Below are 17,693 nucleotides of genomic sequence, written 5' to 3'. Positions count from 1 at the left end.
GTTTTGCATCTCTTTCTGCTGAGCGTGACGGCTGTGACTCTCCGTGTCTCTCAGGGAGAGAAGGTCGAGGGTCTTCAGGCTCAGGCCTTGTATCCCTGGAGAGCCAAGAAGGAGAACCACCTAAACTTCAACAAAAACGAGGTAGAGATCTCCGGGTTACTAATTTCTTTCTCTTTTTGTTGCGTTTTAATCGTAATAACTGAAGTTTTTATTTGATGCAGATAATAACAGTGTTGGAGCAGCAGGACATGTGGTGGTTGGGTGAACTGCAGACCGGACAAAGAGGCTGGTTCCCCAAAAGTTACGTGAAGCTCATCTCCGCCACCATGACGGCGCCCCCTGGTGTTCCAGCAGCAGCAGCACGCAGCAAAAACACTAAGTACGTCAAAAAGCTTCGAGCTTTTTCCTTTAACCCTTTAAGACCTACCATAGAACCAAGTCCGCCAGAGCTTATATTATATGTTTACATGCTGTGGAGCCATTTTTGGGAGCATTTCAAGTTGCTATACATCAATACAACCATTACAGCCTACATTTTAATAATATGTCTGCATTAAGTGCATAGTAAATACATAAATTGCAAAAAAGTGCAATAAACTACAAAAAAATTAAAAATCGTTTTTGTTTTTTTAACATATATTTCTAGTTAGAGAAATTTAAGAGGCTTATCCCTCAAAACTGTAAATACAAAAAAGTTGCACAAAATAGTTTCCCACCACAGGAAATTTATTTTGAGTGTCTTCATAGTTTTATTTCTGAAATACACCAATTTTTATACACTGCAGGAAAAACGAAAATAAATATTATAGTGCAAATTTGCAAAAAGCAGCATATGCATCAAAATAAACTACTACAGTTTTTGCAAAGTTATATGTGGAAGGAAACTGTGACCGAGGACAAGCTGATGGCATAAGATGTAAGTACAACTCCTCCGGTTTCATATGCAAAAAAAATTATTGCGCTAGCTTACGTGGTTGCAGAGCTACCGGGATTTAAAAATAGTTACGCAAAACAGAGCGTGCCCGCTTAGACCGGCTTTAAAGGGTTAAACAAGCTGTTATGTTGTGACACTGGGCGCTTTGCTCACATAAAAAAAAGGAGAATTATTTCATGTATTTAATGATTTTTTTCTTATCTCTTTGTCTCTCCCAGTGAAACAGGAGCATCGGAAAGCCCGCCCAATGGAAAACGCCCCTCCCCCTCCCCGACAAAGCCTTCAGAGTCGGGTGAAGGTAACGAACGCAAATGTGGACGAGTTTGCTGAAACGTCAGCGAGCTTCTCGTCACTCACTCTGTCTGCATGCTTTCATACAGAATACGTGGCCATGTACACCTACGAGAGCAATGAACAGGGGGACCTGAGTTTCCAGCAAGGGGACATCGTCGTGGTGACGAGGAAAGAAGGCGATTGGTGGACGGGGATGGTCGGAGGAAAGACCGGAGTCTTTCCATCCAACTACGTCAAACCACGGGACTCCACGTCAGAGGTGAGAGCTCATTTTGAACAAATTAGGGGAAGAATAGAAGATCTTCAGGTAAATATTTCTAATCACTGTGACTCTGAATCTTTGCCCACAGTCACTGGGAACAGCAGGGAAGACGGGAAGCCTTGGGAAGAAACCAGGTAGGCCTGTAATGTTACCAAAATGCACTTTTCCTGTTTTCCTCTGAATACCAAACTGATTTTCCTTAATTAAAGTGTCAAACTGAGCAGTAAATATCTTAATTCACTCTTCGTTGTCCTTGTTGTGCCAGTCGAAGTTAAAGCCATGTGGAAGAGAACTTGTCTGATTTAAACCTTCAAAATAAAACTCACACAGACCAGGTGTCAGAGACTAAAAGAAGAAAAAAATAAAACCCCTCATCATCTTCTTCCTGTTCAGAGATCGCTCAGGTGATCGCCCCCTACAATGCTACAGGAGCAGAGCAGCTGACTTTAGCCCCAGGACAGCTCATCCTCATCAGGAAGAAGAACCCAGGGGGCTGGTGGGAGGGCGAGCTCCAGGTACACAAGACACAACCGTCACTTAATCTCTGCCTGACACAGTAATGAGGTAGAGAAGGATAGGTATGATGGGAAACGCTGACATGGATTAAGTGAGACACAAATATTCACCAGATAACTTTTTAATCTGTATCATTTTATTTACAGAACAAAGCTAAATTAATTACCTGCTGTATTTTGTCATTATGTACATAATTTGTTTTACATATTGGTTTGTGACTGATGGCATCCTTTGATTTTATTGGTCCAGGCTCGAGGGAAAAAGCGCCAGATTGGTTGGTTTCCAGCCAATTATGTGAAGTTGCTGAGTCCCAGCACCAGCAAGACGACGCCCACAGAGCCCACACCTCCTAAACTGGCCCCTGCCAGCACAGGTACATCCACACTTTACCACAACACCTACAGAGGCCCTTCAGTCCATTGTGAAACGTGCTGAAGAAGAAGAGGTGCACCTTTTTTAACCCTTTAAAACCGGTCGGAGCAGCACGCTCCGTTTTGCGTAACTATTTTTAAATCCCAGTAGCTCTGCAACCACATAAGCTAGCGCAATAATTTTTTTTGCATATGAAACCGGAGGAGTTGTACTTACATCTTATGCCATCAGCTTGTCCTCGGTCACAGTTTCCTTCCACATATAGCTTTGCAAAAACTGCATAAAAAGCACTTACAGCAACAAAAACATAATATTCCAGAAACACGCTTTGCCGATCCGATCAGCTGTTCATAACACTTCCTACGTTGGATTAGACGTCAGCGCGAACTATCGCATGTCCGCCATGACCTGCCCGAAACCGGAAGTGACGTCATTTTCGCGGAAATGTAGTTTTTTACCATCAGGGCCTCAATGAGCCTATACTGGTGTTTTTAAAAGTTATGTTTGACTTTATGACTTTCTGTGTCGTTTCTGGGATGCTTAGGACTCATATTGCACTGCTGGAAATAGTTTATTTTGATGCATATGCTGCTTTTTTGCAAATTTGCTCTATAATATTTATTTTCGTTTTTCCTGCAGTATATAAAAATTGGTGTATTTCAAAAATAAAACTATGAAGACACTCAAAATAAATTTCCTGTGGTGGGAAACTATTTTGTGCAACTTTTTTGTATTTACAGTTTTGAGGGATAAGCCTCTTAAATTTCTCTACCTAGAAATATATGTTAAAAAAACAAAAACGATTTTCAATTTTTTTGTAGTTTATTGCACTTTTTTGCAATTTATGTAATCACTATGCACTTAATTCATACATATTATTAAAATCTAGGCTGTAATGGTTGTATTGATGTATAGCAACTTGAAATGCTCCCAAAAATGGCTCCACAGCATGTAAAAATATAATATAAGCTCTGGCGGACTTGGTTCTATGGTAGGTCTTAAAGGGTTAAAAAGGCTTTGCATTCTCTCTACTGGCCAGCAGGGGGCAACTCCTGTGGCTGTAAAAGGATTCAGCTTGTATACAAGTCTATGGGACCCCAGACCTCAGTTTCCTGAAGCGTTCGTGGTGTTTGTGCCTCGTTTGAAGTCTAATATACCAGAGTTTTTGTTTTTGACCCCATGTAGAGTAAAATAATTGATATTGTCGGGTAGTTTGTATTTTGGATGCAGCCAATCTTGCAGCTTTTGTGTGCAACCAAATGGACTTAAAGACACACAGTTCATCAGATTTGATGCCGTTAATAATTATTGAGTGTCAGAACGTGACACTAATAATCTGTCCCTGTTCCCCGTCTCTGGTCCTGAAGCTCTGTGTCAGGTGATCGGCATGTACGACTACGTGGCGCAGAACGACGACGAGCTGGCCTTCCAGAAGGGTCAGGTGATCACAGTGCTCAACAAAGACGACTGTGATTGGTGGAAAGGAGAGCTCAACGGGAGGGAGGGTCTGTTTCCTAGCAACTACGTCAAACTTACCACAGATACTGACCCGAGCACGCAGTGTGAGTACCACAAACACACACACACTTCCTGCGTGGAACATATACAGACGTACTAACCGACTCCCAATGTGAATACAAAGTAGTGTAACACACTAAAACGAACTCTCCCACACACACACTCTCTACACACACACACACAGCCCAGAGCCAGGTGTGGAGATGCTGTCCCTCTGTCTTTGATTGACCTCCCCGGGCTGATTTGACCTCTCACCTTTCACCTTGACACTCCTTTGGGCCTCTTTGATAACCTCCCAGTCATACACCACCTCTGGGTGGTGTGTGTGTGTGTTCGTATGTGCATGCGTGCGTGTGTGTGTGTATTTGCATGTATTAGTGTGCAAGTGTCCCCTCTTCCCTGCATGTGTCCCTTCAGCATGATCCACCATAGACTCAGAGTTTCTAGAGCGGAGCAGAGAGATGTTGGCAGTAAACAGGAACAGACTGTGTCTGTGTACAGGCAGGGTTCTCAAAGTGAGGCTCGTGGACTAGTGGTGGACCGAAGTTTAGGTCAAGCCACATAGATAAAAAACGAAACAAAAACCAAGGCAGCATTTCTCCTTAATTTTGATCCTTGATCGAGCCAACTGAGCAGACTGAACCTGTTGAACTTGAGCAGAGCAGAGCTGATGTAAAGTAACGAAAAGTCACTTTGGTAATGGTAAAAAACCCCAAAACAATATAAAAACCATCAAATACTCATCAAATTTTAGCCCCGCCCTATCCCAGTATTCACAATGGTGCCAGGGATCGATGATGGTCAAAGTGACCCGCGATACGTCAACAATTAAAGTGATTTTTATCTGTTTTCCATTAAGTTTTTATTATTATGAGATTCATAACAGTCTGTTTCAGTCGTTTCACTTTCATCGTCTACAAACTGCCTGTATCACATACCTGTGCACACGTCTGTTGCACATATCAAATGACAACAAGAGCAGGAGAAGAATATTTCTTACTGTTGGATTGATTTTTAAAATCTGAGTTTAATGTAAATCTTGTTCCCAGCCACCCACCCCGGGTGTTTCTTTTAGGGGAAAAACACATCTGTGTGTGGGGAGGGTGAGATATTTAAGCTAGAGAAAAAAACTTAAAGAGCCTTCACTAATGAAGGTCGGCTAAATCGGGTTTTTTGTGCTTGTTTGGGCCTCAACTTATATATTACAGAGGGTGAGAGGCTGCTCGGCCACCTACAGTGAAGCCACACGGGGCAACGAAACGACTGCACTTTTTGGATGAGCTGCATACATCTATATATTAACTAGAAGTTAATAATAACAAGTTTATAAAATCGTGTTTTCCTGAGTATTTGGATCAGTTACAGCTTCGAACCGTAACACAACCTCAGTACTCAAAATTAAATGTATTGTGGCGTCAAATGAAAACAGTAAAAACCGTCACCGATTCCTGTGGTCGGTGTTGAAGAGCGAAAATAAAATAATTTCATTTTTTAAACTCTGATCTCTGTAAATGTGAATTTTTTAGAGAAAAGGTTGATCAGTTAAGCTGCTGGTTACTGTTTACTGCACATGTAAGTGTGACAGGTCCACATATAACACAAACTAAGAGTCTGTGTCCAGTTTTTAATAGAAATCTGTGAATTTCTGGTTCTTTCTTCTATTTGAAAATAAATGTTACACAACGTTACAACGTTACACAAACCAAACGATCTCCTGCCGACTCGCTGCCCGCTGTAGCTCCTCTGTTTCTATGCTGGGTTAGACCACGCCTCCACACTCTCCGCCTTGCTGCACGCTCCACCCACCTAGCGGCCCGACTGGTTGTTGTTGCTGTTGTTCTTGTTGTTGTTTTGTTTAGTTGTTTTTGTTGATGTTTGTTGTTGTCGTCCTCTCTCTAGGATCATATCATTACCCAGAACCCCCCTCTCCTCAAAGCCCTCAAAGAGACCCACTAGGCCACGCCCACTAGGCCACTCAACCAATGGGACAGCAGCAAGAGGTCACATGACCCGGAAATGGCGACTCTCCACCAGTAGAAGCCAGAGAGAGAGAGAGAGACAGACAGACAGACAAACAGACTGTAACGTTAAAGCGCCCTCTGCTGGCGAGATCTCTGACTGGACTTGGCCAAACTCTGTTTATCTGAGGCTCTGGCTGCACACAGCACTGTTCAGCAGGAGGGAGATCAGTAGTCAGGACTCCTCTCCTCCTCTTAAACTCTTCTTCCTCTTCTTCTTCTTCTTCTCTTCCTGTTTTATCCGTTCCGAGATGCTTAGATAAGGAGGGAAGGGAGAAAGGAGGAGACTATTGATCTCCTTTTATCCAAGACTGGACTGATGAACATGTTTTTGACTGGATCACAGTGACTGTAAACACACACACACACACACACACCGTGCTAGCGTGGTAAAGTGGATAGTGGGTCGTTTTGTGGCTTTATGGGAGACTCTCTCATTAGAATCAGTCGCTCAGCTCATCCTCCCTCCTCATTCCTCTTTCTAAATTATTTTTTAACCTCGCTCCCATTGGTTCCAAAGCCTGTCAGTCAGAAACGCTGTCTCCACCTCCCTCACTAACCCCTCCCCCTCCCACAGCTTCACAGAAAGACCCACTATCTGCTGGAGGACAAGTCTCAATGTCAGAGTCTTTAACTCTTCTCTCCTCAACGCCAAAGACGCCTTCCAGCTTCCTGTTTCCTCGTCTCCTTCCTTCCCTTCCCCTGCTCTAAAGGAGACGGGAGAGGAGAGGAAGCGAGGCAGTATTGAGATGCGTCCCAGCAGCATTTACAGGCCAAGTTTCGATCCTCGCTGCTGCTTCCTTCTGCTAGTTTGCCCTCCTTTCACCTTGTGTAGGAAAGGAGGCATAAAAGGAAGCGAGCAGCTGGAATTAAAAAAAAAAAAAAGCCGTGCTGCTTAGCTAACACACACACACAGACACACACACACACACGTTTTTATCCGTTGTAGTTTAACATATGAATATGTATTAACTTTAAATGTTTGTTCCGTTGTTTTTGTTTACATGTTTACTGTTTTGTCTGTTGCTACGACGATGATGATGGGATGTCATATATATGAGGAAAATGAGGAAAACTGATATGACACACAGAGGGGCGGGGCTTGTATCTTTCAGTCATTCCAGTTAAAAGAGCAGTTTGAAATTCAGCCTCCGCGTTAAAATAATCTCGTGACCTCGTGAGTGAAACTCCAGATTAAACCGCCAAAATCTGGTGCGATCGTTTCGAGTCGCCTCATATTTACAGATATCATCTCATTTTCTCAGTCAGAAAACTACAAATATTCCTCCAACAGTCGTTTAGCTGATGTTTAATGTCACAAATTAGCATTATTTTAAATTTGTAGAAGCATATTTGTCCCACTGCATCGCACCAAAGTCTGTTAGCTTAATGTCAACCATCCTTTATGTGAAAAACAGCTGATTTTAAAGTTTTGCTTCCCGTTTTCCCGACTGCACAAAAATAAATCAGAGTTAAGGAAGGGAAAGTGAAGTGTACGGAGCTCCTGGACTATTTGAATCTTTTGTGAACACAATATTTATCTTTCACAATGAGTTACTTTGCACTTCAGCTCTTAACTAACCTCAGCAAACAGTTTTTATCGAAATATACCAACAACAATAAATGTCATCTGTATGGGAGAATCTTGTGCGCGCAATTTAAACTTTCTCCACACAACTTATTTAATTGTGGTGCGATTTTTGTGCACACATTTTATCCTTACCGTATGAACGCATTATTCAAATGTTGTGTGATGAATTCACTGAAATCTTTTCCTTATGAGTTATTTATCGCGTGTGGATCGTTTGCTATAAATTCACTTGTGTGTCTCGAGTGTGCAGCTTCACTCACACAACTCTGATAATCAGGTTTGGGTTTGATCACATTCAAATCACACACGTGAATTTTGTCTCTTCAGTGGCTTCAGGGGCTCTGCAGACTTGCGACATTTTCACCGAGCATTAAAAAGAAAATCGTCCGCTCCGATGCACAGGAGCAGACGAAGCTGCCTTCCTGTGGCGTTATTTCCCACAGCCCGCCGTGTTTTTTCCTGGGCATCACACACGAGCCACGCTTGTTCTGCTAAAACGTCGTTATCTCGATAATTACCTCCTGAAAGCATCGTTCTCCTCGTGTCATTTTACCACATTAGCATCGTCAGAGGACATTACAGAAACGAACGCAGAGACCTCCGGCCTCGCCCCGCCTTCCCCTCTGTTTGTTGGCATAGCAACAGACTAGTATTAAGAGAATAGGGGTTGCCATATTAGGTTTTCATTTCAGTTTGTTGATGACAGTATTGGGATTTTAACGTTTACCCTCAGAAACAAATAATGAAAGAAACGATTGTTAAACTACGCAACTTTTTATACAATGAGCAATACAGTCATTATAATTGTTGTTATTGTTATAATTACCCTGCTTGGATCCTATTGGCTCCTCAGTGTGTCAGTGTTGGAGCTAAAGCTCTCTGATTGGTTCATGAGTCCAGACCATTGATGTTTTAACAAATCTGGTTTCTTTTTGGAGCTTTTTTTCTTTTCTGTTTTTTTAATAACAGCTGCTTGTTTTCGGGGTCCGAGGGGAAGTTTGGTAACCGATGGTCGAGACTTCTTTCAGTCAGAGTTTTACATGAGATCAGAGACGCGTCCGGACCAGAGCCGCGCTCCACGTCTGCCCGTTGTCATTCTGTCCTCGTCGGCATTAAGTTTAAATCGTTTGGCGACTTTGCAGCTGAAAGACGCTGAAGCGTGGCTCTGATCTGGTCCGGCGTGTTCAAAGAGATAAATCTGTGTATGCTCTTTACATAATCTGATGAATGGTAATGGTGATGCTTCGTATAAATATAAATAGTAATCTGATGAATGAGTGAATAAATGAATGAGTGAATTAACAGCCAAGCCAAATGTAACCAGACTGCACTCTGTGACGGTGTTAATGAGTGAAAATAAAGCGCGAATGATCAAACAGATAAAGTATTAAAAGAGGAGAAGAAGGTGGTGATGTACAGACTGTTAGCACAGAGCTGATAAAGACAAATAGCCAGGATTTTATTTTGGTGGTGAATCTGACTGCTCCTGATGATTAAACGCTCTGAGACAGACTGCAGCGACTGGCCTCGTTACTCATTCTTTCTCACAAACACACACAGCGAGTAACACCTGTCTTTAAATAATCCAAATATTTCATTTCATTCCCTTGGCTTTGTTGTTACTGCATCTTAAAGGTTTCCAACCCCATGATTTACACTCTGGAATAATGCTAATGCTAATTTATCTTCCACTGGGCTTTGGTGGAGCCCATCATTCATCCATTTTCTGCTTTTGCTCACTCCAGAACCTCCAAATCCACAATTTTCACCGTGCATTAACCAAAACAACAAAAGCTGAATTTTAACTCATTTCTTCTGATTGGCTGCTCCTCGCAAATATGGTTTGAAGAGCAGGTTGGCGAGGCTTCTGTGCTCAAACTCCAGCCATGTCCCCAAGATGACCATAATGGGGTATCCCCTCTTTATGACATCACACACATTCAAGAGTAGAGCTTAGATCAAGAGGTTTCCAACTCCAGGCCTCAAGGGCCGGTGTCCTGCAGGTTTTAGATGTGCCCTTCATACATCTGATTTAAATGACTAAGTTCTCCAGAGGCCTGGTAATGAGCTCATCATAGCTGACCCAGGGTGAGATCTAAAACCTGCAGGACACCGGCCCTTGAGGCCTGGAGTTGGAAACCCCTGGCTTAGATTATTAGACCTGATCCTTTAAAGCTGAACATATTTAAAGTTAACAGCGTGCCTGGAAACAATAAATGTAACGGACTCATTGAGCGCTTTTCTACTCAAGAACCCAAAAGTGCCATGCTTACCCATCCATACAAGCTTTCTGTCTAGCATTCACACACATTCACACTCTGATGGGTCCATCGGAGAGTAACTCGGGGTTCAGTATCTTGCCCCAAGGACACTTTGGCATGCTGACTGGAGCAGCTAGGGATCGATCTGATTAGCAGATGAACTGTTCTGCCTCCTGAGCTACACCCAGCATCAATTTTAAACTTTTAACCTTTAAAGTTTGAGATTTTCAAAATAAATCCTCTCTGCTGTCCTTCATCCTCTGTCTTAAAACCAACAGTTTGAGCTTCTCGTGCCACCAACTCTGCAGCTAATCAGAGTTATAAGGCTGTCTCCTGGCTTCTTGTGTACTTTGTTTGCCCTCTAGTGGCCAACAGTGGCAAAAGCACAAATTTGGACTACATAGTTTAAAACAACAACACTGTCGTTTAACGTTGTGAAAACTATATCAAAACTCTAAGATTAGAAATGAGTGCTGTCAAATGACCATAATTTGATATAAATGGTCTCAAAAAGCAGCCCGTGGTACTCCCTCAGGTGTGTTACTGCAAATGCCTTTGAGTTGATCTCAGGTATGTATGTGCTGTTGCAGCTCGACAGGTTTTCTATGTTTGCTCCTTCCACATTTGAGGATGTTTGACTGACTGCTGGTGTGTGTGTGTCTGTGCGTGTGTAATGCTGCGTTTTCAGGGTGCGCTGACCTGCATCTGCTGGACATGCTGAGCCCCATGGAGAGGAAGAGGCAAGGGTACATCCACGAGCTGATCGTCACCGAGGAGAACTACGTCAACGACCTGCAGCTCGTCACGGAGGTAAACACACGGGCTCTCCTCCATCCTCCATCCTCCTGACTTTATCTGGGTATCGATTTCCAAGCATGTCTCAGTTTGTAAAATGTATCTGGAGATGAGAGGAGCATGGGCGGAAGGATGCACATATCAGAGAGACGTGGCACACAGCTGGAACATTAGGAGGCTGCACAAGGAGTGATTTTATGAGTAATAACAATGACTTTTATTTCAGGCATATGTGCAATTGTTGACAAACAACAACAAAGTCAATAAAAGTAAATTAACAACAATAAATCCTGAATTAAATGGAGGAGAACACATTGCAGCTGTAGGCTTGTTCCATATCTAATCAAAAGCTGTATTTGAACACCTCTAAAAACAAAGTTAAAGTGACAGAAAGGCAAACGCAGAACACTCAGACTGTGGGTTTAAAGAGAGAAAATACTAAAAAGGTTTTTTAATTTTTTTTTATTACTTTTTATTTTGTACTTTTTCCAATTTTATAGTACATGCAAACAAAAATATGAAAAAGGAACACAAAAGAAACAAACGAAAAGGAGTAAAGGACACCTAATCTGTGGAAGAGGGAAAAAAGACTACGAGGAGAGGTCCCTGCCTTATGGGGCTGAGTGAGTCTCATAGGCTATCCATTTTGTCCACTGTTTTCGGTGTTTGTCAGATTTCAGTCTCAAAGTGTATTATTATTATATATATATATATATAATATATATTCAATTCAATTCAATTCAATTTTATTTATATAGCGCCAAATCACAACAAATGTCGCCTCAAGGCGCTTCATAGATACAGAGAAAAGCCCAACAATCATATGACCCCCTATGAGCAGCACTTTGGCGACAGTGGGAAGGAAAAACTCCCTTTTAACAGGAAGAAACCTCCGGCAGAACCAGGCTCAGGGAGGGGCGGGGCCATCTGCTGCGACCGGTTGGGGTGAGAGAAGGAAATATATATGTCCTCGATTACATCAGTCCATTCTTCCAACTTTAAAGGGTCACTTTTCAGTCAGTTTCTTGTTATTACCTTTTTGCTTGACAACAACATGATTTTAAACAAGTAGTGGTCCTCCTTTCTTACATTTTCCCATATTCCAAAATACATTACTCGGTTTTTTAGCTTTAACATTCAGCATTAACAACAGCTCGCTGTGATTTCTCCAGAAAGTCTAGTTTTATTATATTGTTTTGGCTTTTTATCTTTCATCGATCACTCGTTTTTTGCCCATGAGCCAAATACAAACTCTTTTAACAGGAAGTAGACAGGACCAGTAAAAATAAAAAAAAGAATCGTCCTGATCGTCCGAGCCAAAGCTGAAGACATAAACCCAAATTAAAGGCATGGGTTTAAAACAAAACTCCTTTGAGTTTTAACACAATTGTTTCCTCATTTAATGAGAAAGAACATTTATAAAACAGATCATAAAAAGTTTATCTGAGTGCACATCTGTGCACATTACATATTTTATTTGATCTGAATATTCGAGGACGAGTACAAGCAGGAAATGATCGATTCCCTTGGTAAAGTCACACAATCGTATGTGTGTGTGTGCAGATTTTCCACAAACCTCTGCTGGAGTGCGAGCTGCTGACAGAGAAGGAGGTCGCCATGATCTTTGTGAACTGGAAGGAGCTCATCATGTGCAACATCAAACTGCTGAAGTAAACACTGTGAAGCTGTGAAACACACACACACACACACTGCGCATGCACGTACTCGACACGGGGACATTTGCATCTGGTGCACGTTTGACTTGCAAAGCTCACCTTGTTCTATTTCCTCCTGTCAGACAGTCGCTGCAGTGTTTGTATCTGTGACGGTGAAACTTTTCCTCTGCAGGGCTCTGAGAGTGAGGAAGAAGATGTCGGGCGATCGGATGCCCGTGAAGATGATTGGTGACATCCTGACCAACCAGCTTCCTCACATGCAGCCGTACATCAGGTGCTGTTTGCCATCTCAGTCCTGAGTCGGCCTGTGGAGGGATCATCCCCTCAGTTTCGTGTCTTTTATGACTCTTTACTGTTCTCGTGTTCAGGTTTTGTTCGTGTCAGCTGAACGGAGCCACGCTCATCCAACAGAAAACAGACGACAACCCCGAGATCAAAGACTTCCTCAAGGTACAGCGCTGTAGAGTGAACTGTGGGTAAGGTTTTAGCCCCTCGTCCCAAAGGAAAAAAAATCACCTGGATGCTTTTTATAGTGGGGTTTTATTTACTCATGCACGATCCTGTCACGGTCCACACAGACCTTCCCTCAGTTTGGAAGCTTACTAAGAAAACTGGCAACTCAAACATACCTTTGGTCTTCCTGTTTTCTTTTTTCGTCCGATTGTTGTGCGGGTGATTTTAATGGACACTATAAATGTGAGAAAGTGAAGGTGTGGATGAATAACTGCAGAATAAAGATCTGATTTTCTCCAACTCCCTCTGTGTGTCAGAGGTTAGCCATGGATCCCCGGTGTAAGGGAATGCCTCTGTCCAGCTTCCTGCTCAAACCTATGCAGAGAGTCACGCGCTACCCTCTCATTATCAAAAACGTACGCACAGCATCCACACATGTCACACTCCCTCATATTCAGTCTGTTTTCTCAGGGTTTTGCTTTCTAGTTGATCTGTTTTTTGTTTTTAGATTTTAGAAAATACTCCAGAGTCTCATCCAGATCACAGCCACCTGAAAGCAGCTCTGGAGAAAGCAGAGGAGCTGTGCTCGCAGGTGAGAACCCAACACGGGACGATGTCCACGCCGCAGTGAAAGCCGCAAATGTGTTAGTCTAGAAATAAGGCTTCACACCTGTTTAGGGATGGGTATCGATAAGATTTTCACGATTCCATTTTCGATTCTGTTTAACGATTCGATTCTTTATCGATTCTTTTTAAAAAAGGAGAACACTAAGGTCGATTAGCTTAGAACTTTGTTTTATATCTTCTCTTTGAACAAGATAGAAATTTAGGAGTAACATGGCCTTACAAACCCAACAGTGAGATCTTAAGAGATCCAGCCTACGGCTCTTCAATGGGGTGTCACAGGGGGAAAAAAATGTAAATGTAAAATAATAAAGTAAATATTCTTCTGTAGCAATAACAAAGTATAACATCAATTATTCTGTAGCAATTACACAAGAATATCCAGTAATGTCCCTGCCTACAATTAAACACATTCACTTACTGAAAATCATCTGCTGTGGCAAATGGGTTCAAGCCTTTTACCACAAACTGAGTCACTGCTCGGTGACATTCGTCTATCCTGCCTGAAAGGAGACGCTACCGGTAGACTGCAGCGAGAAATGCCAGCATCTGAGCCAGACTCTGTCTCTCTCATCATGGTCACCTAAATGCACAGTAATGGCAGGTTTTAACGGGAGAGGACGTGCAAACGTTACCGCTGCTGCTGGGTTGAGATTCACGAGTCCGGAGCGGAATTAAAAACACGACATTCATTTAAGGTCATCGCGTCTTTGTGAGCAAATGCTTTTGTATATTCGTAGTGTTTCCTCCCTTAAATGAAACAACTACTTTGCAAGTATTGCAAGTTGCCCTTTTGTCATCAGTTCTTGTAAAGTATAACCAAACTTTTTAGTGTTTGAGCCGCTTAGGCGCCGTGTTTCCTGCCAGGTAAATGACGCTCCGCAACGTGGTGACGTCATTCGGGGCGACTGGAATCGATAAGGGAATCGTTTGCAAAAATGGCAAACAATTCCAAGGAATTGAAACAGTGGGAACCGGTTCTCAACAAGAACCGGTTTTCGATATCATCCCTACACCTGTTATAGTTCAGTAGGTAACATAAAGCCTGCATGCATATCCACGAGTATCATCCTGATCGATGTTTCATCCAATCATGAAACATCGATCAGAGACTCTCAGACTGCAAAATCTTATATTCCTACTTTAACTACTGTCAGAGTTTCAGGCTGTCAAAGTGCACGAGGGCAGGTTGAAATTGTGTTTGGGGTTTTTTTCATTCGTATTGTTTGTTTGGGGGTTTTTTTTTTCAGCCTTTATAACTTCGTAAGTGCAGGAGACGCACGCATTAAATGAAAATGTTTCATGTTTGGCTTCATGCAGGGCTTAAACCCGTCTCTCCGGGTTTGAAACCATTTTTATAGCTTTGCTGAAGTCAAAGACTGGATGGAAAAAGAAACAGATCCTAGAGAGGTCCAGAGATTTTCCCAACAAGGCCAAAAATAACTTGTTACCCTGGTTTCAAATGTTGTTTATTCCTGAATTATCATTAAGTATGGTGTGAGGGGAAAGCCATTAATACTCCGGTGAGGCTCAGACTCAGATTGTCTTCCTCCGGCTCAGGTAAACTCTGATCCTGGAATTTCACTCGATGTGTTTTTGTGGGTTTTTCAGGTGAACGAGGGCGTCAGGGAGAAGGAGAACTCGGATCGCTTGGAGTGGATTCAGGCTCACGTTCAGTGTGAGGGCCTGTCAGAGGTACATCTTCTCCTCCTGATGCCCTCTGAAAACAAGGCAACGTAAATTTATTTGTATTCGATCAGCAGACGACAGTTTGATAATCTCCTGTTTAACTTTTATATTCATAAAATGTTTTCTATTAACTCTTAAATCATAGCTCAGTCCTCTGAAGGATGATAAACATCCTGCGTCTTTCCAAGCCCGTCAGAAGGCCCACAGTTTAAGTGTTCAATCTTTACGTGAAAGTGGGTTAATTAGGAAATAACAGCAGTAATATCTGCCTGTGTATCCCTCAGCAACTGGTGTTTAACTCAGTCACCAACTGTCTGGGTCCCAGGAAGTTCCTCCACAGCGGGAAGCTGTTCAAAGCCAAAAGCAGCAAAGAGCTCTACGGCTTCCTGTTCAACGACTTCCTGCTGCTCACACAGGCGAGTCCTGCACCTCTGTACAGTTTACATGTTTCGTTTCTTGCCTTAAATCCATCTTTTAATCCATCAATTTAAAAAATGACCCTCACAGGTGACCAAACCTCTGGGCTCGTCAGGCTCGGACAAAGTCTTCTCTGCAAAGACGCACCTGCAGTACCGCATGTACAAGACGGTAAGACTACACTTCTCCAGAGAGACTCGCTGTTAAACCTGCCCTGGGTTATGTAGTGTGAGCTGGATAAACGCGTCCTAACTAAGGTTTGTGTTCACTCTCAGCCAATCTTCCTAAACGAGGTGTTGGTGAAGCTGCCGACGGACCCGTCGGGAGACGAGCCTCTGTTCCACATCTCCCACATAGACCGAGTTTACACGCTGCGAGCCGAGAGCATCAACGAAAGGTGAGACGCTTCACGGGTCCAGGCTGAGCGAAAAGCAGTCAAACTCTCAAACCTGAAAGTCACTCTGAATCTTAGTTAGCAGTGTCTTCAGCTGTGTGTATCATTGCTAGTCTCCAAACGTGTGTGTGTGTGTTTATTCAGGACGGCGTGGGTTCAGAAAATCAAGGCAGCTTCAGAGCTCTTCATAGAGACGGAGAAGAAGAAGCGGGAGAAAGCGTATCTAGGTACCTGTCCCACTGAAATAAACATCCTCAGATTGACGATGATCAGAAATGTCCTCTGACTCCTCCGTGTCTCTGCCTCAGTACGGTCCCAGAGGGCTACAGGTATCGGGAGACTGATGGTCAACATTGTGGAGGGGATTGAGCTCAAACCCTGTCGCTCCCACGGTACCTGTGAACTCCTTTTAACTACATTTGCAAAAGGAAAAACGTTGATTTTCAGTTATTGGTTTTACATAATTTCTGTTCTTCCAGGAAAAAGTAACCCGTACTGCGAGGTGACCATGGGCTCCCAGTGCCATATCACAAAAACATTACAGGTAAAACATCACAGGTCTACAGGCAGGCGTTCATTATTACTCCATGTTTCAGATTCATTGACTTTTTCACAATAAAACGCATTAATTCATAACGATTGACAGCTCAGTCACAGCCAGTGTTGGGAAGGTTACTTTTAAAATGTATTCCATTACAGATTACAGAATACATGCCCCAAAATGTATTCTGTAACGTATTCCGTTACGTTACTCAATGAGAATAACGTATTCTGAATACTTTGGATTACTTAATATATTATCATGCTGTTTACAACTACATGAATGTACTATTGCTGTGATTTATTACTGTTACTGAAGGTCCGCGGCTCCGAACCGTAGTAAAGGGACCTCTGGCTAATACGGTGGGTTCTGTGTCGGCTCGTAGCTGAAAACTAGCTTTACTTTGTTGTCTGGGTCACTTTGCTAGCAGAGACAGAGAGAGGCGTTGAAAGGCTGCTCCAACAGAACTTATTGTTTTTGGAGGAAAACACGAACACGGTGTACAGTCGAGTCTTAATAGCTTACTTACAGCTGGGCTCGTCAGGCTCTCTTCTTGGCTGCAGTGGTTATTATTATATTTACATGCTTCCAGCTCCCGTTTTTGCTCGATGACAGCTCGTACTTTTCCTTTTTCTCCCTCCCTCGCTCACAGACACATAACGTGTATGGCAGTCCATTCTCCCTGCAGCACGGACTACACTGCCCATGATGCTACATTCTTTAGAGCTATACCTGTAGCATTCTGCCTATTAGCTTAGCACAACAACAACAACAGGCGCTCTCTCACCCAGGAAACACGCAGAGAGAGCGTCACCCTGTAACCATGGCAACCGTAACGCTGCCGCCTGGAACAACAGAACGTAGCTGTCAAACAAAACCCAAACAGTCCTGACCCGCCACAATATGAAACAGGGAAGTACCGCCGTGTAATCCATTTATTTCAACAAAGTAACTGTATTCTAAATACCACCTTTTTAAACGGTAACTGTAACGGAATACAGTTACTCATATTTTGTATTTTAAATACGTGACGGCGGTACATGTATTCCGTTACTCCCCAACACTGGTCACAGCTACAGTACACCAGGACTGCAGGGACACAAATATGTCTGCTATCATTTATATTTCCCACCATCGTTTTGCTGTTTTCTCTCTTTTTCAGGACACTTTGAATCCAAAGTGGAATTCCAACTGTCAGTTTTTTATTAAGGACCTGGAACAGGACGTCCTCTGTATCACTGTGTTTGAACGAGACCAGTTCTCGCCTGATGGTCAGTGATAGATTTAAATCCCTTCGTTTCACGTTCCCTGTCCCTTTCAGGAAGTATGAGTGGTTTT

At 42.8% G+C, this 17,693-nt stretch overlaps 1 protein-coding gene across 7 annotated transcripts in view; it reads left to right on the top strand.

The window, feature by feature from the left end:
* Window positions 1-17,693, top strand: part of itsn1 (intersectin 1 (SH3 domain protein)) — a 57,458-nt gene that overhangs the window by 36,485 nt on the left and 3,280 nt on the right. For 6 of the 7 annotated variants that reach the window (XM_087849976.1, XM_087849977.1, XM_087849975.1 and 3 more), the window contains 22 exons: window positions 55-141; window positions 222-379; window positions 1,153-1,232; window positions 1,315-1,487; window positions 1,579-1,624; window positions 1,884-2,005; window positions 2,256-2,379; window positions 3,746-3,940; window positions 10,455-10,576; window positions 12,125-12,231; window positions 12,410-12,511; window positions 12,606-12,687; window positions 13,008-13,106; window positions 13,199-13,282; window positions 14,926-15,009; window positions 15,288-15,419; window positions 15,511-15,591; window positions 15,696-15,817; window positions 15,959-16,041; window positions 16,123-16,206; window positions 16,294-16,358; window positions 17,518-17,626. In XM_087849976.1, the coding sequence (XP_087706102.1) occupies window positions 55-141; window positions 222-379; window positions 1,153-1,232; window positions 1,315-1,487; window positions 1,579-1,624; window positions 1,884-2,005; window positions 2,256-2,379; window positions 3,746-3,940; window positions 10,455-10,576; window positions 12,125-12,231; window positions 12,410-12,511; window positions 12,606-12,687; window positions 13,008-13,106; window positions 13,199-13,282; window positions 14,926-15,009; window positions 15,288-15,419; window positions 15,511-15,591; window positions 15,696-15,817; window positions 15,959-16,041; window positions 16,123-16,206; window positions 16,294-16,358; window positions 17,518-17,626 (2,341 nt within the window). Of the gene's footprint in view, window positions 1-54; window positions 142-221; window positions 380-1,152; window positions 1,233-1,314; window positions 1,488-1,578; window positions 1,625-1,883; window positions 2,006-2,255; window positions 2,380-3,745; window positions 3,941-10,454; window positions 10,577-12,124; window positions 12,232-12,409; window positions 12,512-12,605; window positions 12,688-13,007; window positions 13,107-13,198; window positions 13,283-14,925; window positions 15,010-15,287; window positions 15,420-15,510; window positions 15,592-15,695; window positions 15,818-15,958; window positions 16,042-16,122; window positions 16,359-17,517; window positions 17,627-17,693 lie in introns of all 7 variants that reach the window. The other variant, XM_087849971.1, reaches the window with a different exon arrangement.

Source organism: Neolamprologus brichardi, chromosome 13 (assembly GCF_056152115.1).
Source record: "Neolamprologus brichardi isolate AB-2024 chromosome 13, ASM5615211v1, whole genome shotgun sequence".
NCBI classification, from domain to species: Eukaryota; Metazoa; Chordata; class Actinopteri; order Cichliformes; family Cichlidae; genus Neolamprologus; species Neolamprologus brichardi.
This window is presented reverse-complemented; position numbering and strand designations above follow the sequence as displayed.